Source organism: Peromyscus leucopus, chromosome 5 (genome assembly GCF_004664715.2).
Source record: "Peromyscus leucopus breed LL Stock chromosome 5, UCI_PerLeu_2.1, whole genome shotgun sequence".
Lineage (NCBI taxonomy): Eukaryota > Metazoa > Chordata > Mammalia > Rodentia > Cricetidae > Peromyscus > Peromyscus leucopus.
The window spans coordinates 113,430,396-113,455,665 of NC_051067.1; the positions used below are offsets into that span (position 1 = coordinate 113,430,396).

The 25,270-nt window shown below is 44.9% G+C and overlaps 1 protein-coding gene across 2 annotated transcripts; it reads right to left on the reverse strand.

The window, feature by feature from the left end:
• Positions 1–23,653, reverse strand: LOC114709118 (mixed lineage kinase domain-like protein). 2 transcript variants are annotated; one of them, XM_028892780.2, is made up of 11 exons: positions 22,942–23,653; positions 18,942–19,374; positions 16,497–16,570; positions 14,011–14,194; positions 10,887–10,984; positions 9,082–9,217; positions 8,585–8,666; positions 3,138–3,289; positions 2,356–2,405; positions 1,926–2,066; positions 1–150 (listed from the first exon to the last, which is right to left on the reverse strand). In XM_028892780.2, exons 2-11 carry the CDS (start codon positions 19,370–19,372, stop codon positions 119–121), a joined length of 1,380 nt encoding a protein of 459 aa, XP_028748613.1. In that variant the 5' UTR covers positions 19,373–19,374; positions 22,942–23,653; the 3' UTR covers positions 1–118. The 2 variants fall into 2 exon arrangements, with proteins under 2 accessions (XP_028748613.1, XP_028748614.1); XM_028892781.2 differs by lacking the exon at positions 22,942–23,653 and adding an exon at positions 22,849–22,927.
• Positions 23,654–25,270: the final 1,617 nt, after the last annotated feature.

Below are 25,270 nucleotides of genomic sequence, written 5' to 3' on the forward strand. Positions count from 1 at the left end.
AAAGAATTTTTCACCCAGCAAAACTTGATACTAGCAGATATGAAGGACAAATGTCCAATTTGTGCCTCTTCCAGCTTCTTGTCCAGGGAATCTTCAGTTTAGGTTTGAATACATAACTTCAGTTAATTGCAGACAGTCTCTCTAAGATTCCTATGAATGAATGAACAGAGACAAGGGCGGGTTACTGACATCCAAGCTAGAAACATAAACATGTATTTACAGCAGACAATACACAACAACAGGAACTGTGTTTGCCTGGTCTGGCTGCTACCTAAACCATCTGCACACATGCCTCTAAAATGTCACCTAGGAAAACCCAAATCCCAGACGAGGCATGGTGGTGCATGCCTATAATCATGGCACACTTGTAACCCCAACTCTGACGGGGGGGGGGGGGTTTACAGACAAAAGGATGACTGGGGCTTGATGGCTTCCAGTCTAGCTGAGAAAATGAAGCCCCCAGGTTCAAGAACAGACCCTACCTCAAAAAGAAAAAGTAGATGACCTGGACCAGCAGGTCATTCTTCAGTGACAGGGTCCTGAGAGAGAGCACCAGGAGATCAGATGATAAAGAGAATAGAAGAGAGAGAGAAGATATGAAAGTTTGGGAATGGGAGGTCTTGCATAAAATATGTCTTATGCCAAGTAAGCTTATTAAGCAGTACAGCATCTTATATGTTATTTCCAGGGGAGACATGAGACAGAGTCAGCAGAAACTATCATACGACGAGATAAAGTCAACAAGAAGCTGATCAAACCGTCTTGCACAAGGGTCTATCTCAAGACCATTACAGGTCAAGCACACAGCAGCCTGGGACTGATAACTATGTGTACAGTGGGAAGAGTTGGGTTCTTAGAACTTGAAACCTCAGCTCTGCCAAGATCCAGGCCACAGGCCATTGCCCACTCTATCAAGCACGTTCCTGGTTTTAAAGAAGAAACTGTCTTCCTTCTCTATACATCAGGGCCTGAGGGAAAGCCATGGATCAGCTCAGCCCTCAACAGGTGAAGAAGGATAGAAGACAACTGATACCCTCTTCAGGACACCTCTCTCTCTCTCTCTCTCTCTCTCTCTCTCTCTCTCTCTCTCTCTCTCTCTCTCTCTCTCACACACACACACACACACACACACACACACACACACACACACACAAATAAGCCAGGCATGGTGGTGCACGCCTTTAATTCTAGCACTTGGGAGGCAGAGGCAGGTGGATCTCTGTGAGTTCCAGGCCAGCCTGGTCTACATAGTGAGTTGCAGGACAGCTAGAGCTGCACAGGGAACTCCTGTCTCAAAAAATAAATAAATTAAAAAAAAAATTAAAAAAAAACCTTAAAAAAAAATAGTCCTAGTCAAGGAAATAATCCCAAGGATGCTGAAAAAAGAAGGAATGAATGGAGGGAGGAAGGGAAGCAGAAAGGAATGAATAAAAAAAGGGAGGGAGGGAGGAAAGAAATACACTGGAGAAAGGTAACCCACTTCTGGTCTCTGCAGCCCTGCATTGGGGAACATCTGAACTGCACCATTCTTAGTTGTGGAGGGGTGCCATATACATTTGAGGGCTCCATGTTAAGCTTTTGTGTGTGTGGTGCTGGGGGCTGTGAACCCAGGGCCCCATGTGCTAGGCAAGCACAGTACCATCAAGCTACACCTCGAGCCCTGTCCTATGAATCTAATAGCATTCCAGCCTCTTTCCATTAGATACCAAGAACAACACACACCCTGCCTCCCCTTCCCCTGAATTGCAACAACCAAAAATGTTTTCAGATACTGCTAAATGTCCCCTGAAGGGCAGAATTACCCCTGGGTGTGAACTTATTAGAGCTTTTAAAAAAAAAAGGAAGGAAGGAAGAAAAAGAAAGAAACTTTCACAATTGTGAAATAAACATGTGGCTTGCATTCTTTATGCCAGTAAGAATCTTACCATCCACAGAGGGCCGTTGGGAGGGTTCATGGGCCCGACACTCATCAATGATCTCCTGCAATAGCTTGGGGCAATCTTCACCCAATGGCTCCTGCTTCTGACCCTCAGCTACCAGCTCGTAGATCTTCTTAGAATCACAGCCTGCCATGGGAAAGATAGGATGGGAAGCTTAAGATTTTTCACTCACAAACTTCTCTCTGGATATTGATAGCTAGGATTAGAATGAGGGACTTCAAACACAGAGAAAAGAATAAAATAATAAAGAAACAAAGAAACAAAAGAGCCTCTAATGACTCTACTAAGCAGTTTGAGTAATTCCTGCATTAGCGGAACGGGGGGGGGGGCTATGGCAGCACTAATGGGGGTTTTCTGGTCTCTCAGAAGGGGACCCAACCACAACCCCAGCAGAGCCAGCCTTCATGGTCCTTACCTTCAAACGGGATCTTTCCAGTGACAATTTCCCAGAGCACGATTCCAAAGCTAAAAGAAAACCAAGGGCTTGTCAGGTGGCTGACTGAGTGGCCAAAGACTTTGGGATGTCATGCTCTGTTGAATTTGATCTCCAGAAACCACGTAGAGGTGGAAGGAGAGAAATAACGCAAAAAGTTGTTCTCTGGACTTCATACATGTGCCATGGCATGTGCAAGATACCCTTCCATACATCACACGCATGCATGCATGCATGCACGCACGCACTAAAAAAATAAAAAGGAAAGAGTGTGCTGAACAGACAGCAGAGTCATTTGCTGACCTGGGTTCTGCTCCTAGCACCCAATGGCAATTCACAGCTATCTGTAATCCCAGTTCCAGCGGATCAGATGCCCTTTTCCAGCCTCTGTGGGCACTGCATATGCACATGGTACATATACGTACAGGCACAACACTCATACACATAAAATAAAAATAAATCTTTAAAACATTTAAATATAAACCCAAGAAGCTAAGCACATAACACATTTCTTTTCCCATGGCCCTTTAGCCATTTCAGAAAACTCTGAATTTTCTGGTTACTACCTGATCCCAGGCAACACCCACCACACTCAGTGCTAGATCAAAGCTAGAACCTACACATACTAGGTAAGTACTTCACCACTGACCTGCACTCCTATCCCTGTTCAATAGAATTAAGATGGTCCTCAGAGAAGGAGTTCACCCGGGACTGTCCTGACCTCTCTGCCTTGAGTTAGAATCTGTACAAGAACATGCACATACCTATATATTTCAGCTTCTCTGTTGTATACACAATACACATTTTTCAGTCTCTGAGGTGAGACATACGCTGTTGAACTGACTTTCTCTGCTTTAGTGGTTTTTGTCCCCCGACTGATAGAAGCCTGTGTTTCACTTAATTCAAAGCCTGCAAGCTAGACAGAAAGACGAGTTAGAGGTAGATGTTGAAAGAGCAAGCTCCGGGGTGGAGGGGTTGCAGGGGTTGGAGGGGTTGGAGGGGGTGGAGGGGGTGGAGGGGGTGGAGGGGGGGAAGGGGGAGAAGGGGGAGTTGGGGTGGCCTTTTCCCTTGGGGATTTATTTTCAAAGTTGCCTTCAGACTATGCTTGACATTGTAGGTTCACTTTGTCATTTTGTGCCAATCAAGAGAAACACTCTTTTCAATAGAACGGGGATGGTGGTAGGGAAGATGATCTAAAACAATGGCTGTAAGGCCCCTGTAGGGTAAGTTTACTGACTAAACTTACTTATTACTCCCGTTAGTTATACTGTATTAGATGTAGGACTCTCATGGTGAAAGACTCAAGTCCAATCAGTAAGGGTGGGGACGGGGCAAAGAGCTACAACTCGGTTTGATTTTCCCCAGGAGCAGACGCAAAGTGACATGAGGAAACTCCTTTGTTCTGTCTGTCCTTGCATGGTGTTCCTTGGGTTTTACATGAAAAGTGTGAATTAGTCTTGTCAACCCTGAACAGTCTAAAGATGCCGTGGTATGACTGAAGGGAGCACATGCTCTTGCTCCCTGTGGAGCTGACATTAGCATCATCAATGTGCAGAAGAAGAGTAGACTGACAAAGTCAGCTAGGTACCCACCTCTAAGGGCGAGCTCAAGAAAAGGTTGAGACATACTGATGGCACAAGGTGTGGTTCCACACACCTTTAACTCTAGCACTCAGGAGGCGGAGGCAGGCGAACCTCTGTGAATTTGAGACTAGCCTGGTCTCCGTAGCAAGTTCCAGGACAGCCAGAGCTACATAGTGAGACCCTGTCTCAAAAACAAAACAACAGAAGACACTTAGGTGGGGAAGGCATCTGAAAGGCAGAAAGGCTCTGTCTACGTGAGGCTGGAAGAAAGAACAGCGTCTGTGCACCTGTCTGCTGGGAGCTTGTTGGTGCTGCTGAAATGGGTGTGGTGGTGAGAAAGAAAATGGCCCCCAAAGGGCCATTAGGAGGTGTGGCCTTGTTGGATTTAGAGACATCTTGTTGGAGGAGGTGTGTCACTGTGGGGGTGGGCTTTGAGGTCTCATATATGCTAAGCCACACCCAGTGTCTCAGTTCATTTCCTGTCGCCTACAAGATGTAGAACTCTCAGCTACCTCTCCAGTACCATATCTACCTGCACACTGCGAAGTCCCACCATGATAATGGACTGAACTTCTGAACTGTAAACCACCTTATTAAATGTTTTCCTTTAGAAGCATTGCTGTGGTCATGGTGTCTCTTCACAGCAATAGAAACCCCAACTAAGACAGAAGTTGGTACCAGGGACTGGGGTATTTCTGTGAAAGTCCAGATCATGTTTTTTGTTTGGAGGAGTCTGGACTTTGGGAGTTTGGGTTAGCAAAGCAGTGGAATGCTTTAAGCACTGCTTAATGGGCCATACTAGTAGGAGCATGGAAGACAGTGGTGCTGAGGATGATTTAAACTGCGGGGGTCTGGGTCAAGAGGTTTCAGAGGAGAAGAATATTAATATGTGGCCTAGAGATTGTTCTTGTGATAGTTTGATGAAGAATGTGGCTGCTTTTTGCCCTTGTCTGAAGAGTCTGCCTGAAGCCAAAGAGAAGAGATTTGGATTAATTCTGTTGGCAGAGGAAATCTCAAAACAGCCTAGTATTGACTCTGTTGTATGGTTATTACTGGTCACTCTTATACAGATTTATAATGAAAAGAAGAAAGCTGAGCAGGATAAATTACAAAATGTAAAATTTGAGAAGAAAAGGAACACCAGGCAGTGGAATGAAGCTAAGTCTTATGTTTAAGGAGATAAAGAGATTAAGAAATGGAATAAAGGGAGTGGTGTTATAGAATATTATTCTAAGGTGTGTTACTTTTGTTTATGTTGCATTTGTTTAACTCTGTGAAGCTGTGTTATTGTGCCTGTCTAAAACACCTCATGGTCTAATAAAGAGCTGAACAGCCAATAGCGAGGCAGGAGAAAGGATAGGTGGGGCTGGCAGACAGAGAGAATAAATAGGAGAAATCCGGGAGAAAAGAAGAGAGATCAAGGAGTGAGAGAAGGAGGAGGACTCAAGGGGCCAGCCACCCAACCACCCTGCCAGCCTCGGAGTAAGAGTGAAAGTAAGATATACAGAAGTAAGAAAAGGAAAAAAGCCCAGAGGCAAAAGGTAGATAATTTAAGAAAAGCTGGCAAGAAACAAGCCAAGCTAAGGCTGGGCATTTATAATTAAGAATAAGCCTCCGTGTGTGATTTATTTGGGAGCAGGGTGGTGGGAGAGATCCCACCCAGCTAAGTTTCCAACTTGTGAAAAGGAATTAAAGAAAATCTTAGAGCTGATTCTGTTGGTGCACACCTTCAATCTCAGCACTCCAGAAGCTGAGGCTGGTGGACCTCTGAGTCTGAGGCTGGCCTGGTCTACAGAGCAAGTTCCAAAACAGCCAAGCTTAGGCAGTGAAGGAAACCATGGAAATCAGATGTAATTGAATGAGCAGTCCATGTTCTAGCCCCAGAAAGCAGCAGAACTTGGCAGCTTCAGCCATGTGGTTCTGGAGTTGAGGATAGAAGGAAGGGGCTATGAAATTTGCCTCTGTGACTAAGGAAAGCTGCTGAGGCCAGGCATGTGTCAGGGGTATCCCTGAATGGAGGCCTGGAGAGAAATACATGAAGTTATGAAGTTGAAGCCTGTATTACCTTGGAGATTCCATTATGTTGGAGATGCCAGAGCATCAACATGGAATACTAACAGGGAACAGAACCAACCAAAGAGAAAGAAGTGTGTTTCAGTCAACAAAGTTGAAAGAAGTTGGAGATCTGAATACTACTTTGACATCAGACATGGAGATGAAGAGTTTGGAGTTTGCCCAGCTGGTTTTTGGTCTTGCATTGGTTCAGTATTTCCCTACTATGCTTCCTTCCCTATGTTTTGGAATGGTAATACATATCCTCTGCCATTATATGTTGGAAATATGTGATCTGTTTTTTGATTTTGACTTTACATGGGATTACAGTTAAGAGATTGCATGAATCTCAGGAGAGACTTTGAACTTTGGTCTTTTAAACATTGTTGAGACTGTGGTAGACAATGAAATTGTCTTTTGAAATTGGACCTAATGTATTTTTTGCATTATGATATGGCTATAAGCCTTTGGGGGTCAGGTAGTGGAATATGGTGGTTTGAAAGAAAATGGTCCCCATAGGGAATGGCACTATTAGGAGGTGTGACCTTGTTGGAGTAGGTGTGGTCTTATTGGAGGAGGCGTGCTCTGAGGTCTCATATATGCTCAAGGCACACCCAGTGTCTCAGTTAATTTCCTGTTGCCTGTAAGATGCAGCCCTCTCAGCTACTCTCCAGCACCATGTCTGCCTGCACACGGCCATGTCTCACTAGGATGATAATGGACTGCATCTCTGAATTGTAAACCACCTAATTAAATGTTTTCCTTTAGCAGCGTTGCTGTGGTCATGATGTCTCTTCACAGCAATAGAAACCCTAACTAAAACAAGAGGCAAACTCAGAAAACTCGGCAAAGTGGTACTGATCCTGGCTGGATGCTAATCTGGAAATAAAGAATGTTGATGATGGCACCTCAGCCCACCCCCACCCTGCTCCCCCCCCCACAGCCATGTTCTGGTGGCTGGAATTGACAGCTGTCTCTGACAAAGTGACAGCTGCTGTGGGACGGTCTGTATGTCAAATTGCTCTGATTGGTCAATAAATAAAACACTGATTCGCCAGTGGCCAGGCAGGAAGTAGGTGGGACAAGGAGAGAGGAGAATTGTGGGAAGCAGAAGGCTGAGGCGGAGAGACACTGCAGCCGCCGCCATGACCAGCAGCATGTGAAGACGCCGGTAAGCCACCAGCCACGTGGCAAGGTATAGATTTATAGAAATGGATTAATTTAAGATAAAAGAACAGTTAGCAAGAAGCCTGCCACGGCCATACAGTTTGTAAGCAATATAAGTCTCTGTGTTTACTTGGTTGGGTCTGAGCGGCTGTGGGACAAAGATTTGTCCTGACTGTGGGCAAGGCAGGAAAACTCTAGCTACAGACAGTAGTCATGGGCAAGAGGAAAACCGCCAAGAGGTCAGAGTAAGTCTTTTGTGAAGTTTATGATTACAATCACCTCATGCCCACAGGGTACTCTGTAGATATCCCTTGAACAAAAGGGTCGGCAACAGGGATGTTTTCTGGACCCAGCTCTGAAACTCAAGGGCAGTGGGAGTCTGAAGTCAAGTTTGAGGAATGATATAAGATGGGCATGATCATGGGTACTTTCAGAAGCTTCAGTTTTAGTTGTATTTCTGTTTCCATCTTTAAAGACTAAAAAAAAAAGTGAGAACTATCTGTGGATGACAAATAAAATACCCTTTTACAATTTTAGGGTTTTGGACAATGAGTTAACAACCCCCTTTCTTCCTCTGAGCAAATGAAACAAGCTATGGCAGTTATGGTAGATTTTCAGCTAACGTTTGGCTCCGTTCCCCTAAAAAACTGATACAGGTTGACTATGACATGCTTCTTAGTAACCTAATTATAAAAATGATTGGTGATATACAAAGTGCTTTGGGGTAGGGGTTGGAGGATCATAAATACCTAATAGGCATGCTGTACTTTGTAGCCACCATTATAGATGGGAACTAGCTCATCCCTTGCAGGGCCAGTGGAAGGTAAGTCTGTAGAGCTATAAGAGACATTGACTCTTACAAGTCATGAGACTTCTAAATCTGGAAGGCCCCATACCCACCTAGCGGGAGCCTCTTTCTTTAGCAACTGGTAGGAGCAAAGCCAGTATCTCCTGGATGAATGTGAGGACTCCCACTGGAGAGAAGGGGCTCTGATGCTGCTATCGAGGTGTGCTCCTTGTGAGATTCTTACAAGTGACCTCGAATGACAAGTGTGGCCCCAGGACAGTCCTCTGAATCTGAATGCCTAGTTGAACTTAAGACGTCCCCCTGGTCGGTATTGCAGTGATGCAGAAGAGGTGTCTAAGTGTCTAAGAGAAATGACTCCTAGCTCATCCCTGCTCTGAGGGGTGGTAGGAAGATCAGCACATTGGAGTGGGAGGCTTAGCAAGGGGCTAAGTCTGTTCTGTGCTGGGCACCCAGAAAGCTGTACACACGGGAGAAGAGGTGCACTCAGTTCTAAAATCTAGGAGAGAGAGAAGAAGGCACAGCCTTTCTGCAAAACTCTCTTCTAGCAGCAAACCGTTGCTAGTTCCGACCAACCCAAGGAGCCCTTGGAGGATGCGCTCACCTTGACATCGTAGCCTCCAGTGACCAGGAAGCTGGAGCTGTTGATGTTTCTGTGCAGTTGGGGTGTTTCTGAGTGGTGCAGCCTGATGGCAACCAAAGGTAGGGTATGTTAATAATCTTGACATAAACAGTGTTTAATGGGATAAATGAGGCTGACTAGTACCCCGCCTTCCATGTGGGCAGCTGTCTGTGGACAACCTAGAAAAATGCACCTGCCCAGAATCAGAGTCTGCAGTGAAACTGTGGAAAGAAGGGAAACTATCCAGGGCTTCCGGCCCGTTCTTCCACCACCTCTGAGATCATTAGCAGTGTGGGCAGACTCTTCAAGTTTTTTTTTCTTCAAGACAGGATTTCTCTGTGTAGCCCTGGCTGTCTGGAATTCACAGAGATCCGCCTGTCTGCCTCTGCCTTCCGGATGCTGGGATTAAAGGTGTGTGCCACCACTGCCTGGCTAGATGCCTCTGGTTCTTTGTGGTACCCGTTTAACCCTTCTGCTACCTGTACAAGCCTTTGGCTGCTCCCAGGACTAGGAGGATGCGCACACTCATTGTGAGGTCCTTTTCTTTATCCAGCAGTTCCCTCAGGGTTCCAAGCTCACAGTACTCCATGACAATGGAGAATTCAGGGGGCTTCACTATGGAAAAGAAGCAGACACCGTGAAGATCAGGACTCCCACAGCCACAAATCCCTTCTCAGCTTCTCCCTATAGTGATACATTCTGCTCTGAAGTGAGCCCCATTTCTCCCCCAGTGTAAGACCAACCTGATTTTAAAGTACAAAGTCTCACCTGAAGGGACTTTAGTAACACTTATTCTCTTAGGTGGTGGCTGAGGTGACTTATGCACCTTGGATGTGTTATTTCTTTCGTTTCTAGCCTCTGACCCGGGACCTTGACTTCTAGCCTGAACTCTCCTGACCAGTCCCTTTTGCATACACTCTGATTAGGTTGGACTTAGGCTGTAGAGTAATTTCCAGAAGGGAGATGTTTTGTCCTCTTTCTAGGCAACAACAGCAAAAATGATCAGGAGGAAGTCCATACTGTGAGAGAAAATGTAGCCACATTAACACTTGGTTTTTGCTAAAGGATAAGAAACAATTAAAATCGCATTAGAAGAAAAATAAGGGGCTGGATGTGGTATATCACTGTATTGATCACTCAGGAGCAGCAGCAGGCAGATCTCTGTGAGTTCAAGGCCAGCCTGGTCTACTGAGCAAGTCCCAGGCCAGCCAGTGCTACTTAATTAGAACTCGTCTACAAACAGTAAATAAACAAAAAAAAAAAGAAGAAAGAAAAGAAAACATAGCCTTGACTCAGGCTAGCATCTCAACAAGCAACCCCTGGATTCTCAATGGATGGGGAGTGGGAGGCACAGCTCCATTAGTTCAAAGAAGATGGGAACTTATATCTTGAAACACAGACAATAATGAACATTGGTAATAACTTCACTGTTCCCATCAAGGGGTCTTGATGGGGTTTATTTTCTCTGTCAGAGAATTAAAGGACAGGAAAAGTCTTGAGTGAGACAGGCACGTTGGGGAAAATCTCAAACACAGTAGACAGAATCAGCCAGTGAGGAAAGGCTTTTGTTAGGAGTGAGGAATTGCGCGCGCGTGCCTTGTCTGCCTGCCTATCCGAGAGTCTGTCTAACTCTTAGTCCCTCACTACTACCCCATGAGCTGCTCTTAAGAATGTAACACAGCCGGGCCATGGTGGTGCACGCCTTTAATCCCAGCACTCGGGAGGCAGAGCCAAGTAAATCTCTGTGGGTCCAAGGCCAGCCTGGACTACAGAGTGAGTTCCAGGAAAAGGCAAAAAGCTACACAGAGAAACCCTGTCTCGAAAAAAACCAAAAAAAAAAAAAAAAAAAGGATGTAACACAATGCTATGCTACTACAAGGCTCCTCGGGGCCTGCCCACCTTTCTAACCCAACTCCTAAAGATGTAAGGTTTTTTTTTTTCTTCTCTTTTATTTTTCTTCAGGATGCTGGCTGGAGCTTAAGTACACTTCTCTGGTATTGGAGCCTTTTTACTGTCTCTGAAGTTCTCCTCCCCACCATATGGCTGTTTGTCCACCATGTGGCTGTTTGTCCACCATGTGGCTGACCTCCAAGCCTAACTTGAATGGCACAACTCTCTTTCTAACCTCTGAAGTGCTCATCTGTGAATCTACAATTAACTTCTCTTCAAAGCTCAAAAACAAAACAAAACAAACAACAACAACAACAACAAAAAACCCACATCAAAAGACAGACAGCATCTTCTAGGCAGTCCAAAGCCTGACCAATCCCAGAAGCCTCCTTACCTGCTTCATCAATGCAAATCCCAAATATACGCAAGATGTTGGGGGAATCAAATTTCTTCATGGTTCTGATCTCATTATTGAAAGTGTGCCTCACTATTCTAGGAGAGTGAAAGGAGAAATTAGCATTTGGACTCTGGAGGTCCCTCAAAGCATGTACACAGTACAGCAGGGCTCATTCGCACCCTGTGTGAGGCTCCACAAGAAAAGGGCATTTGCCCAAGATCTGTCAGGCAGGCAGAGCAGGACCAAAGCATATGGAAATTGACTGTATTGCAATGTGCTAGCAATGGAAAGTCTGAAAACAAAATTAAGAGAATCTTTTACAATAGTGTAAAAATAGCAAACATCTTAGGAAGAAACTTAATAAAGCCAGTCATGATGGTACATACATCAATGCCAGTACTCTAAAGGCAGAGGCAGGAGGATCTTTGTGAGTTCCAGGCCAGCCAGGGCTACAAGACAAGCAAACAAACAAATAACAATAACAATAATAGACCCCTCACCACCCCACCCCTCACCGAAGGCCCAATCAGTATGTTCACTGATCCAAAGACAGATAAATTGACCCATGGGACAGATCAGCAAATATAGAAACTAGACAGATGTTTATACAATAAGTGTGGTGCTGCCAACAGTGGGGAGAAGATAGGTTATTTAATAGGTAATACAGAGAAAACTGACTTACTCTGTGGATGAAACCAAAACCAGACCCTGCATAATATCACATATAAAGACTGATTCCAGGAGGATTAAAGCCTAAACTTAAAAAAATAAAACTGGAGCTGGAGAGATGGCTCAGAGGTTAAGAGCACTGGCTGCTCTTCCAGAGGACCCAGGTTCACTTCCCAGCATTCACAGGATGGCTCACCACCATCCACAACTCTAGCTCCAGGGGACTCAATACCTTCTTCTGGCCTTTGCAGACAAACACCAGGCATGCAAGTAGCACACAGACACACATGTAGGAGAATTGTCCATACACATAAAATAACAATAAAAATTTAATAAGAAAAAACCCCACAGAAATTGCAAATGTAACAGAAGAGAGGGCAGAAGATATGAATGAGTGATTTACAGAAAAGGGAAGCCAAACAGCTGTTGTGAGTGGTCCAGCACGGTGTGCACCGACCTCTGTGGGAAGATGCAGGAAGACACAAATCCCATGTTCTCTGTCATATGCAGATCCTAACTTCTAATATGTATGGACATAAGGGGTTGTGAGGAAGGGTATAGACCATGAAACTAGAGAGGTGATCACAAGAAGGGAACAGGGGTGTTGAGAGAAGAGGGGAGGGGCCAGAGGTCACATGACATGACAATGGAAAGGGAGGCTGGGGGGGGTGCGGGGAGGAGGGCTCAAGAGAGGGAGCAGAGATAGGGAAAACCAAATGGTATTTGAAAATGCCGTGATGGGTGGATGGAGAGATGCTCAGTGAAGAGTTCATACACTCCTGCCGAGGACCTGAGTTTGGTTCCCAGCACCCTCGTCGGGTGCCCCACAATTGCCTGTCACTGCAGCTCCAGGGGATATGATGCCTCTGGCTTTCATGGGCACCTTCACACAGATGTACTTACTCACACACATACATAGTAAAAATAAAATGTCACAATGGAACCAAATTCTTTTTTTTTTTTGAGACAGGGTTTCTCTGTGTAGACTCGGCTGTTGTAGACCTGACCTGGCTGGCCTTGAACCCACAGAGACTCACCTGCCTCTGCTTCCCAAGTGCTGGGATTAAAAGCCTAGGGCAACCATGCCCGGCCCAAATTCTTTGTAAGCAAATAAAAATTTTAAAACTGCAATGGTTAAGCACATATTAATAAATGATCAAGTTTATTAGTAAATGAAGAAATGCTTTCAGATCTGATCTCACTTTACAAAGATAAAAGAAACTTAGAAACACCAGGGGTCAGTCAGTGTATGAAATACAGGCATCTCAGGTACTGCAGGTGGAAGTGTAGGTATATTCTCAGAGCTTCCTGGCAGTACTTGGCCAATTTATATATGTGGAGCCTATGAGCCAACAGTTCCTATCCGGGAGTTATAGTCCAAAGAAATTCTTGTACAAGTGTTGTGGGTGTAGCTCAGTGGCAGTGTTTGCCTCCATGTGTAAAGTTCAGGGTTTGATTTCTGGTACCTCAAAATTGCCATACAGATTCATTAAGGGCTATGTATGGTGGCATTATTTTCAGTTGGAAGCAGATGGTTTACATCATGGGAAATAGGTGAAATGTGGACTGAGATACCAAATGATCCACTGGATTTACTTCCAATAAAAGGACTTCATGTTCCATGATGCTGAATCAAGAAAGTGAGGTTAAGAAGCCAATAGACATGCCACTTTGTCACCTGTGAAACATTAAAACTGTATAACACAGTAACAACAGAGTACATTTTACAGGAAAACACAAGAATAAAACACTAGAATTATTGTGTGTGGAATTCCCAGCACCACACCAGAAAGAGAATTATATGTGGAGGGGATGAAGAACTGACAAACAGGATTGCAAGGTTATAAATTCTGTTATTGTTTTGAGACAAGATCTCTATGTAGCCCTGGCTAGCCTGGAACTCACTATATAGACCAGGCTGGCCTTGAACTTAGGGATTGCCTGCCTTTGTCTCATAAGTGCTGTGATTAAAGGCATGGCACCACTATGTCCAGAAAAGAGTATAAACTCTGAATGATACATAAAGCTGTGAGTAAAAGGGAGAAAGTTCTAGAGTTGAGGTAGAGAGTTGAATTCAATGTTAGCCTGTTTCTTTTTCTTGTGTATGCATGAGTGTTTTGCCTACATGTATGTCTGTGTACCATATGTGTGCCTAGCACCTGAGGGCTAAAGAGGATGTCAGATTCCCTGGAACTGCAGCACAGATGTTTGTGAGCTGTGATGTTGGTGCTGAGAACTGAGCCTGGGTCCCCTGTAAAGAGCAACAAGCCCTATATTGAGCCCATTTTCCAGTCCAGTAGCCTCCTTTTCTTAATAATACAGATTAAGTCATTTAACCCTTTAGAACCTGATTCCCCCATTTCATAATGGAGAAAATATACCTCTCCTTCTCGGGAAGTCACAGAGAATAAGTGTTGAACCATCTGAGAGTCATACACTACAGCTTACCCACCCAATACTTCCGGCTTGGGGGTTGTTGAATACTTTGATGGTGACTGGAGATCTGTGGTACTCTCCTCTATAAAGTGTGCTCAGGTTATTTTTCTTCAGTAAGATCCATGGAGTTCTGACAAGATGTTCTTTCTTAATCTCCTTGATTTGCTCCTGTGGGATCTCCTGTGTGGGTTTTAGTGAGCCTGAGACAGAAGGAGATAACAAGTCAGTGTGCTAAGACGGTATTGTTAGGGAAGTGGCCTCTTTGTTTTTTGGTTTTCCGAGATAGGGTTTCTCTGTGTAGCTTTGCACCTTTCCTGGAACTCACTCTGTAGCCCAGGCTGGCCTCGAACTCACAGAGATCCGCCTGCCTCTGCCTCCCGAGTGCTGGGATTAAAGGCGTGCGCCACCATCGCCTGGCTCTTCGTACTTTGATTGCCACACAGCTTGGCCCTAGGAACCTGGCATCATGTCTAGTCACTTCAGATCAAATAGAGACACAATTCAAGTTCAGCAATTATAATGCTGTCTGTTGTGCGGCTGTTTCCTCCTGGATCGATACATTTTCTTCCTCAAAAGTTTATAAACTTACAAGACTGAGGAAGCTCAAGAAACTTACAGGACTCACAGAGGTGTTTCCAGGGTAAACTGTTGCTGGGTGAGAGGAGCCTCTTATGTAGGAGACCAGTTATCCAGCTTTCCTAAGTTCTTGCTCATGCTACTGTGGGAGGCTTTTAGGTCATTCAAGTGCCCAGATCACCTATATTCCCATAAGTAACTTCTCACCCATGCTCCTGCAGGTCTCTGTGAGAGACTCTGTCCCAAAACACAAAATAGATGGCTCCGGAGGAATAGTACTTGAGTTTGACCTTTGGATTCCACGTGCATGTGCACACACATACCTTCATATACGGGAACATAACACTCTCACAAGAAATGTCATACAACACATTTGCACTGTCCCTCTGTCATTTCCTCTCCTTTATCCCTAAGGCATGCACTTCTGGCAGCTAGTGTCAGCTCCCTTTGAGCACAATCTTATAGTTTTATTGAATGAGTGAGTGAATACATGAGCACCTTAAATTTTATTTAAATGGCTAGTGTGTGCGTTTGTATGTGCACACAGTGTGTGTACGTGTGCAGGTATTCATGCCTGTGCATGAGCGTGTGGAGGTCAGAGGTGGAAATCAAGTGTCTTTCTCTATTGCTCGTTGCCTTGTTTTTTAATATTTATTTTTATTTTATGTGCATGAGTGTGCACCTGCATGTCTGTATATGCACCCATGCAGGACCCTAAAAAGCAAGAAGTCATTGAATCCCCTGGAGCTGGAGTTCCAGGTGACTGTGAGCCACCATATGGGTGCTGGCACTGAATCTGGGTCCTCTGCAAGAGTAGGAGCATTTTTAACTGCTGAGCCATCTCTCCAGCTCCCATCCACCTTATTTTTGGCAGAAGATCGCTCACTGAATTTGTAGTCTGCTGACTGACTCGAAGGCTGGCCAGTGAGCCCTGCAGGTCTTCTTGTCGTCACCTTCCAGTGTTGAGAGCCCAGGTATGTGCCAGCCTGCCTGTTTTTTAAGTAGATGCTGGGGGTCCAAATGCAGGTCCCCATGTTGGTGCAGCAAGCCCTTTGCCCACGGAACCATCTCCAAAGCCCTTTATTTGAATTTCTTATGGACATTCAGTAAGGGAATTGAAGCTTTGATGCTCTACAGTTTGGATGTTTAATGTCCCCAAAGGCCAATGCGTTAAAACTTTGGTCCCCAGGATGGTGCTACTGGGAGGTGGTGGAACCTTTTAAGCTGGGGACAAATGGTGCTTCCTAAGGTATTTGGAGGCATGCTTCTAAAGGGGATTGGGGACCCCACTCCCTTCCTCCTGCTCTCTCTGTTGCTTCATCGCGTGTCTACCTGATAAGCTGGCTTGCCACAGACACAACAGTAATGGGGCTAATAACCAATCGTGGACGGAATATCTTCAAAACTGTGAGCCTGAGTAAACCATCTCTCTTCCTAAGCCACTACCTTGGGTGTGTTATGGTAACAGAAACTTGCTGGATGTAGATGCTATTCGTGGAGGAAATGATTTATTATTATAATTATTTTTTTGCATCCTTTTTTATTTTGTGTTTTGAGACAGGGTTTCTCTGTGTAGCCCTGGCTGTCCTGGAACTAGCTCTTTAGACCAGACTCACCTTGAAGTCAGAGATGCCTCTGCCTCCAGAGTGCTGGGATTAAAGGCGTGTGCCACCATGCCTGGCCTATTTTAGTATTCTGACAGGCACTGGCTATGGTTTCTTGCTGATCAAGAAGCCACTTTTAAATGCTACTCCATGGAGAGAGCCTGGATTAACTGCGGCCACATCCCCAAACCTGTGAGCTGCTTCCAACGCTACCCAGCAGAGAAAACGGAGCTGGGCAGGAGTAGAGTAGGCTGGAGTCCCTAGCAAACAGATGACTTCTGATTTGGGAGCATTCACTGAAACAGGGCATGTGACAACTTACGTTGTTTCATAGTTTCCTTGATTTCTTCCATGTCAATTCTCATCTGCATCAAGATAGCTCGAATACTTTCGTTTCTGCAGGAAAAAGGGGCAACACATGCTTAAAAATACAGGTGCTAAACCTTAAGTGAAAGAGATATGGTTTTAATCTGGAATGTCCCCACAGCTCATATTTTGAGCATTTGGTCCCTAGTGAGTGGCACTGTTTTGAAGACTGTGGAGCCCTGAGAAGGTTGAGCCTGGGTTGGCAGCAGTAGGTCACTGGGGTGAGTCTTTGAAGATTATACCCACCTTTGGCCTGGCCTGCTTTTTCTACTTCTGCCAGGATGTAAGGAGCCTCGGCTACGTACTCACACTGCCATAGAACTGGCCCATGCCTTTCCTGCTGTGATGGCTAGAAAATACTTTGAATTTATGAACCCAAATAAGTCTTTCCTCTCTTAAGCTGCTTCTGTCAGGAACTTCTTCAGTGAAGTGTTTTTTTTTTTTTTTTTAATTCTGTTCAAGGTCCCAACCTGGCTGCTTTGGAATTGGGAAATTTGTATTGACAGGGAAGTGCTGGACTAAGGGAAGTATCCCAAGGAGGAATCATCTTGGGGGGTCTTGTATACTTTGCTTGAACGAGAAGTAAACTTATTTCTATAAAACACTAAACTGTTAGTGCTTGAAGATTTATTGTTAGTTTTATTAGTTTTACTTATATGTATGTGTGCATGTGTCTGTCCGACTGTATGCTGCTCATGTATATGTCTGAGTAGGTCAGAGGGGGTTTTTGATCCCCTAGAACTAGTATTACAGGCAGCTGTGAACCACCTAATATGGGTCTAGGATCAAAACTTGGGTTCTCTGGAAGAGCAGGAAGTGCTCGTAATGGCTAAGCCATCTCTCTTGTCCCAGCCAGAGCCTTTTTATTTACATCATAACCTAATTTATATTGTGTGTAAGTTCTCACCACCTCAGTTTGACTAGGACTGGGGAATCCTAAGGATTTGAGATCTTCAGTCTCTAGTGGAAAAAAAACTCCAAGAAAACCATGTTTGTTTGTTTTTTTTCTTTTTAAATCCATGGTTGATAAAATATATAGCCTCTGTAGAGGGCAATCTAGCAATCTATCAAAATTGAAAACATTCATTGTCTTTAACCCAGAGATTAGCCAGGTAATTTCACTGCTAGGACTATCTCCTAAAGTTATTCTGAAACACACACAAAGATGCTCATTATGAAATTATAACAGTGAACAATTGGATACAATTTACATGTTCAACATATATGGTCCATATATACCAAGGAATACTAGAGATATCTATGGAAATTTATTTGGAAGAATACTCAAGATTATCTACTGAGAAGAAGAATCAGAATACGTACATGTAAATCTCCAGAGGGTCAGGAAAAAGATGGTACAAAGTGAGAGTGTGTCTGAGATGTAGAAGAGGTCCCCTGATGTCAAGGATGACAGGGAGATTAACTCCTTATGCTGGGCCTCCCCGCTCACCCTTCCTCCCTACCCCCAGAGAGGATCTCACTATGCAGCTCTGGCTGTCCTGAAACTCATTCTACAGACCATGACAGTCTTGAACTCACAGAGATTTCCCCTGCCTCTGCCTTCCAAGTGCTGAGATTAAAGGTGTATATTTCTATACCCAGCTATGCTGGACCTTTTAAAAATCTTTTGAATATGGTACTATGTGAGAGTATCACCCATACAGAAATGTAAAGGGCAGAGCAGGAAGTCAATCCTATCTTCCAGGTTAATGACTTCCACATGGTTCCTGTCACCCTGGACCAGCATTTTCTGATGATTAGAAAAGTTGGAAGCCAATCCTGTCCTCTAGCTGAGTCAACCTCTCTATAGTACCATAACGCCCACCCTCCCCAATCTCTGATTCTCTTTCTCTTTGATGGCGGGTATTTGAATTACAGATGTCTTGGTTTCTCTTATTACCAAAAAGAACTCATTTGCTTAAAAATCTCCTCACTTGTCCCCCTTTGATATCTCCTGCCAATTTGACTGGGCATGGATCACCACCATCCCCTCATCAAAGCAGTAGGAAAGTTACTCCTCCGAGCTCAAGCATCTAAAAGAGGTGTCCATGTGTTCTTCTGGTCTAGTTTGCTCTCACTTTAAGCGAGAGTCCCATAGAAGCTAAGGCTGTAAGATATGAATTGGAATTCCAGATATTACATCAAAGAGTGAATGGAGAAGCAAAGGAGACTCACAAGCAGGTAACATGTCCCCTCTTCCACAAAGGCTTCCCCAGATTTCACCAGTCTCTATCATACAGTATGATTTCTAAGTCACAAGTATACACCACTGTTCAAACTCCTCCATCATTCCTCTCCTTTGGCAAACCAAAGTGAGGCTAAGATGCTCCCTGATTCCATCTGGTCCTCCACTTCATCCCCCAAACCCAGCTTATTGTTTCTCAGCCTCTGGAATACTCACCCATCCTCCTCTGCATCCTGTTGATCTTCCTGCAGCCAGGATGCTCTTTGGCTGGCATTTGAAACAGAGTTCCATTGGTCAACCTGAAGCAGCAGCAGGAGCTCCTCCCAGACATCTCTCAGACTCTCATTCACTTCCTGGAAGAGTATCTTGTCACTGCCCGCAGTCACAAACTTCCTAATGCTGGCCTTATTGCTGAACTTTTCTATCTGCTTCCTGGCCTCCTTCAGGACAGCCTCAAAACGGCCCAGGGCAGCAGTTATATCATCTGGCAGGTTGTTCGTTCCTTGGTCCTGGAGCCTCTGGAGAGGCTGGAGCAGGCCATGCACACGTTTCCCTAGACGCTGGCACTGTTTCCGGCAGTACTTCATCTCTTCACACTTTGTATAGATGAGCTGGCCTAAGGAGATGATCTGTCCCAATTTATCCATCCCTGGAAGAGACCCATAGATAGGTTGAAATCTCACAATCACCCATGTAGTTATTACTCACCTAATTGAGGGTCGAGGGTATCTGTGATCTCGGTGCCAGAAAGGGGATACTGGTCAGCTAATATTATATCTTCAGCCTCTTGCAACTCCATGAGGCCATGTGATGAGCACCTAACTATGGGTTGTGAGTGGTTGGGACCTATGCTACTTTAGGATGAGACAGCTTTGCAAGAATAGGGTCTCAGGGATCCTGACCCTAAAGAACAGATCCTGGGTTCCTGAATAATTGCTTGGAGGAAAGTTGCTGCTGTTGCCAGGATTTCTGCTATGAACTGTGATTGAAGATGCAGTTTCAGCGGTATGAAAGCTGTTATATTTTGGGGTGTTTTTGTCATATTATTTAGCCTATCCTAACACAGATATCCTTTTGAGGTACTAGAAATACCTTCAGGAGCCAAGCAGGTACCTCAAACCAGTGGAATGAGCTAACTTAGAATTAGTCTTTATTGCTGCAAAGAAATATACTTCCAGGTAGATGTAGTGGTGCTGAAATCCTAGCACCCAGGAGGCTGAGGCAGAAGGATCACGAGTTCAAGGCCAGTCCCAGCTACCTAATGAGATCCTGTCTCCAAAAAAATCCAAAGCTGAGATTACAGTTCAGTGGTAGAGTGTTTGGGCAGCATTGGCTAAGGCTCTGAGTGAGTGAGCCTGAGCACAGCTTGAAGAGAAGCTCCTGGGGCCAGGGAGATGGCTCAGTGTTTAAGAGCACATGCTGCTCTTTCTTGCAGAGGTAATTCAGTGTCCTCTTCTGAGCTCTGCAGGCACCAGGCATGCACATGGCACACACATACATACATACAGGCAAAACATTCACACAAAAAATAATATACATAAATCTAAATCTAAAAAATAAACCTGAAAAGCTTCCTTTTAGTTTCTGTGACGTGGCCTTTCTGTCTTTGATGTCTCCATTTTTGTTGTGTTTTGTTTTGAGACATGCTCTAGCTATGTATCTTGGAATGATCTTGACCTCTCCATCGGTGTGCTTCATTATCCTGGTGCCTCTCTGTTTTTGACAGAGGAAAGAGTCCAATAATTCACATCTTTTCTTCAAATCTTCAAAAAAAGGCACAAACTGTCCTTGGCTCATGGCCAGGGAAACCCCTCCAGCTGCATCTGAACACATGCAGAGGTTAATCAGCAAGTTTTCATCTGCTGTTCCGCAAAGATAAAGGATCTCTCAGTTTCTCATGCAGTATCAGTGCTGGCCAGAAGAGGGCATCATTGATACATCTTTGATATAGATGGTTGTGAGCTGCCATTGAGTGCTGGGAATTGAACCCTGGTCCTCTGGAAGAGCAGGCAGTACTTGAAGCTGCTGAGCCATCTCTCTACCCACTCAACCACTCTCAACCCACTTCTTGTTGAAGACAGTTTGAATCATGGTCTACTCGAAGCAAAGGCAACTAGAGTCCAGAATGAATGAGAGTTGCCACAGCAGTAAATCTCTTCGCTTACAACATGCTGAGGGCTTTAGAAACACAGTTCCATCCTCATCTTCATTTGATAGATGAAGATGCTGTTCAAATGAGTTCAAAGCCATGGAAACAGATCCAGAAACACCTTTGTTTGTTTGTTTTTGAGACAGAGTTTTCCTCTGTAGTCCTGGAACTCGATATATAGATCAGGCTGGACTCCAACTCACAGAGATTCTCATGCCTCTGTCTCCTAAGTGCTGCAATTAAAGGTCTGGCTTAAAAAGCACTTTAAATGTTGCTTTAAAGACTTATTGATTTTTGGCAGAGGGGCTAGAGAGTTGGCTCAGTGGTTGAGAGCACTGGCTGCTATTCCAGAGGACCCTGGTTCAATTCCCAGCACCCACATGGCAGCTCACAACTGTCTGTAACTCCAGTTCCAGGGGATCTGATACTCTCACACAAACAAACATGCAAATAAAACACCAGTGCACATAAAATATAGACAAAATTAAATAAATTGTTAAATTTTTTAAAGTTTATTTATTTTTATTTTACATATATGAGTGTTTTGCCTGCATGTATGTCTATGTACCACATGCATGCAGTGCTTTTGGGTATCAGATCCTCTGGAAGTGGAGTTACAGAAGGTTGTTGGCTGCCATGTGCATGCTGGGAATCAAACCTGGGTCCTCTGGAAGAGCAGTCAGTGTTCTTAACTGCTGAGCCATGTCTCTAATCCCCCAAAATACCTAAAACCATAGCAGTCTTCTCAATGGCCCAGTGAAACAGATAGGTTATCGTGGCAAAATTTAAAACAACAGAAAAGAGTTATCTTGGGGACTCGATGAGATAGCTCAAGAGTTAAGAACACTTGCTGCTCTCGCAGAGGACGTGAGTGGGTTCCTGGCACCCATGTTGGTCAGCTCAAAACCACTTGCAACTCAGGCTCCAGGGCCCTCCACAGGCACACACACACACACACACACACACACACACACTCACACACACACACTCATGAAAGAAAGGGAAAAAAATCCATGTAGAGATCAAATAACAACATGGAGAAAATAATTCCTGGAACCCCATCTGCCTTTAAAACATGAGTCAAAAAGTGAAACTAAATTGTCAGACTGAAACTAAGTCCGTGGCAATCAGCAGGTTTTTTTTTTTTCTTCCTTGTCCGCAGGATTCCACTGAACTGGGCCGGCGGCACAGGCATTAACATCAGGCTACTCTTTAACAGCTGAGCTGGTGCTCCAGCCTGCTAGGTACTCTTAAAGAAAATCAATAGTTTTCGGGGCCCAGCCATTCATTCCCCTCTTTCCTGGATGAATGGGAGCAAAGGTGAAAAATCTGGAAGTAGTCGTAATAATAATTTACTCTCAGTCTCCCCCATTAAAAAACATCAGACTACCTGGGCTTGGTGGCGCGCAGCTTTAAATTCAGTACTTGGGAGGCACAGACAGATGTCTCTATGAATTCTCAATGAAGGCCAGCCTGGACCACACAGTGAGTCCCTGGCCAGCCATAGCTACACGGTGAGACCTTGTCTCAATATATTAATAGTCTAAAAAAAAATAGATACCCTTTTACAAACATTACATCATATTTCTTCATCCTTGCATGAAATAGCCCTAGAAAAGGAAGTGGGCATTCATATTAAGAACTAGGATCCAGCTGGGCAGTGGTAGTGCACGCTTTTAATCTAAGCACTCGAGAGGCAGCAGGCACATTTCAGCGAGTTCAAGGCCAGCCTGGTCTACAAAGCAAGTTCCAGGATAGCGAGGACTATACAGAGAAACCCTGTCTCGAAAAACAAAAAGTGAAACAAACAAACAAAACACAAAACAAACAAACAAAAAACAACCCCAAAACGAAAACAAAAAACCTGAATTATCTGTCCTGGAAATAGATTGTCCTACTGACTACCCACCTATTCTAAGACTTTGGCACCTCTGGGCGGGGTCCCCACTTTTTGCCCCTCTTCAAACCCCATACCTCGATCTCAGTCCTGCTTTGTCAGAAGGTCGGCAGAGATCTCAGCAGACGGACAGCCCCTCCAATAGAACCAGAGAATCGAAACCAACTCACCCCTGAGTTCCGGGAAGTCCAGTCTGTGATTCCTTGATTCTCCCGCTTCCTGCAATCCTGTGGGCTCACCCTCGTGGTCGCGGGGAGGTGGGAGGGAGGGATCGTCCCCTCTATCCTAGTGCAATTCCAGTAGGGTCAGTCTCCCGCTGCTTCTTCCCAGCGGTCTTCTGCCCAGCTGAGAACGCACGCACGCCAGGCCGGAGCTGGCAGGTCCCGGGTCTCCTTCCCTCTGGTGCAGCCCCAGTGCCGCTGAGGGATTCCACACACGCCGCTGTTCCCGCTCAAAGTCAAAGCTGGGCAGACTCAACCGCGCTGCAGCGGAGTTCTCCCAACCAACCTGTTGGACAGCTGTTTCTGTCCAGCGTCCCCCTCCGGAAACCGGTGCCGGGTTGACACTCCTCCCCTAGGTTCCTGCGTGGTGACTTCTGCTGGAGATCTGCCAGCTTCCCACACCAGTTTTCTGGGCAGCTACCGAAGCTCTACCCGTCTCTGGTCCTTTTGCCAAATCCATTAAAGAGCAACTCTCTGAGTACTCCCAGCCCCTCTGCTTGGGACCTCGAATTTAGGGATTGAAAAAATAAGGTTACAGAGAGCCCTGATAACCATTGTATGGGATGACCTGGGAGTCTAGCAGACTAAAAAAACAAAAAAGTGAGGTTGATGAGCGGACTCAGTGAGCCTGAGGACCCGAGCGAGTCAAGGTGGAAGGAGAGAACCTCTGACCTCCGCATGTGCCCAGGCCCTGGCACGCAGACGCGCACAGAAAACAAATACGGTAAATAAATAAAAACGGGAAGAAACCCTAGAAACTTTGTTTCAAAGTCCAAAGTCTCTTCTGAGATGCATGGCAATCTCTTAACTGTAATCTCCCTGTACAAAGCAAAATCACAGGGAAGGGAGCATAGCAAGGAAACACTAGACCAAAGCAAGACCGAAAACCAGATGATCAAACTCCGAAAACCAGATGATCAAACTCCGAAAACCAGATGATCAAACTCCACAGTCAGCATCTCCATGCTGATGTCAAAACGCTCTTCAGATCTCCAACTCCGTTCAGTTTTGTGGACTGCAACACACTTCTCTCTCTTGGGCTGTTTCCACTCCCTGTTAGCAGCTCTCCTCGGCAGGTGTCCCACAGTTCTGGCATCTCTAATATCTTGGTTTTTCCAAGGCAATCCAGGCTTCAACTTCACAGCTTCACAAAATGGCTTCTATACTAGGCCTCTGATACATGCCTGATCTCAGTGGCTTTTTTTTTTTTAAGGTGAAGAGGCAAATTCAATAACCCATTTTTTTTCTTTCCTTAACTCTAAAGCCAGAACCACTTGGCTGGAGTTGCCCAGTTCTGCTTACTGGGGCTGGAACATGGCCCCTTGTTCAATTACATCTTCACCAGCTTTCTGTCCTTCACTGCCTAAGCTTGGCCATCCTGAAATTTGCTTAGTAGACCAGGCTGGCCTCAAACTCAGAGATCTGCCAACCTCTGCCTCCAGAGTGCTGGGATTAAAGGTGTGTACCCCACTATATCCGGCTCTAAGCTTTTCTTTAGTTTCTTTCCACAAGTTGGAAATTTAGCTGGCTGGGATCTTATCCTGAGGTCACTACTCCCTTTATTCCATTTCTTAATCTGTTTATCTCCTTGAACACAGGACTTAGCTCCATTTTCACTTCCTGTGCTCTTTTTCTCCTCAAAATTTACTTTTGCAATTTACCCTGCTCAGCTTGCTCCTTTTCATTATAAATCTTCATTAGAGTTACCACTAACATCCACATGACAGAGTCTATACTAGACTGTTTTTGATATCTTCTGCCAACAGAATTAATCCAAAACTTTTCACTTTAGCCTCAGGTAGACTCTTCAGACAAGGGCAAAAAGCAGCCACATTCTTCACCAAAATATCACAAGAACCATCTCTAGGCAACAGACTAAAATTCTTCTCCTCTGGAACCTCTTGAGTGAGCTCCTGACAGTTCAAATCACCCTCAGCACCACAGTCTTCCATGCTTCTACTAGTCTGGCCCATTAAGCAGTGCTTAAAGTGTTCCACTGCTTTCCTAACCCAAAGTACCAAAGTCCAAATTCCTCTAAAGAAACACATGGTCGGTAATACCCCAACCCCTGGTACCGACTTCTGTCTTAGGTAGGGGTTTTTATTGCCGTGAAGAGACCATGACCACAGCAACTCTTATAAGAAAAACATTTAATTGGGGGGCTCGCTTACAGCTTCAGAGGTTCAGTCCATTATCATCATGATGAGGAGCATGGTGGTGTGCAGGCAGATGTGATGCTGGAGTAGCTGAGACTTCTACATCTTGCAGGCAACAGGAA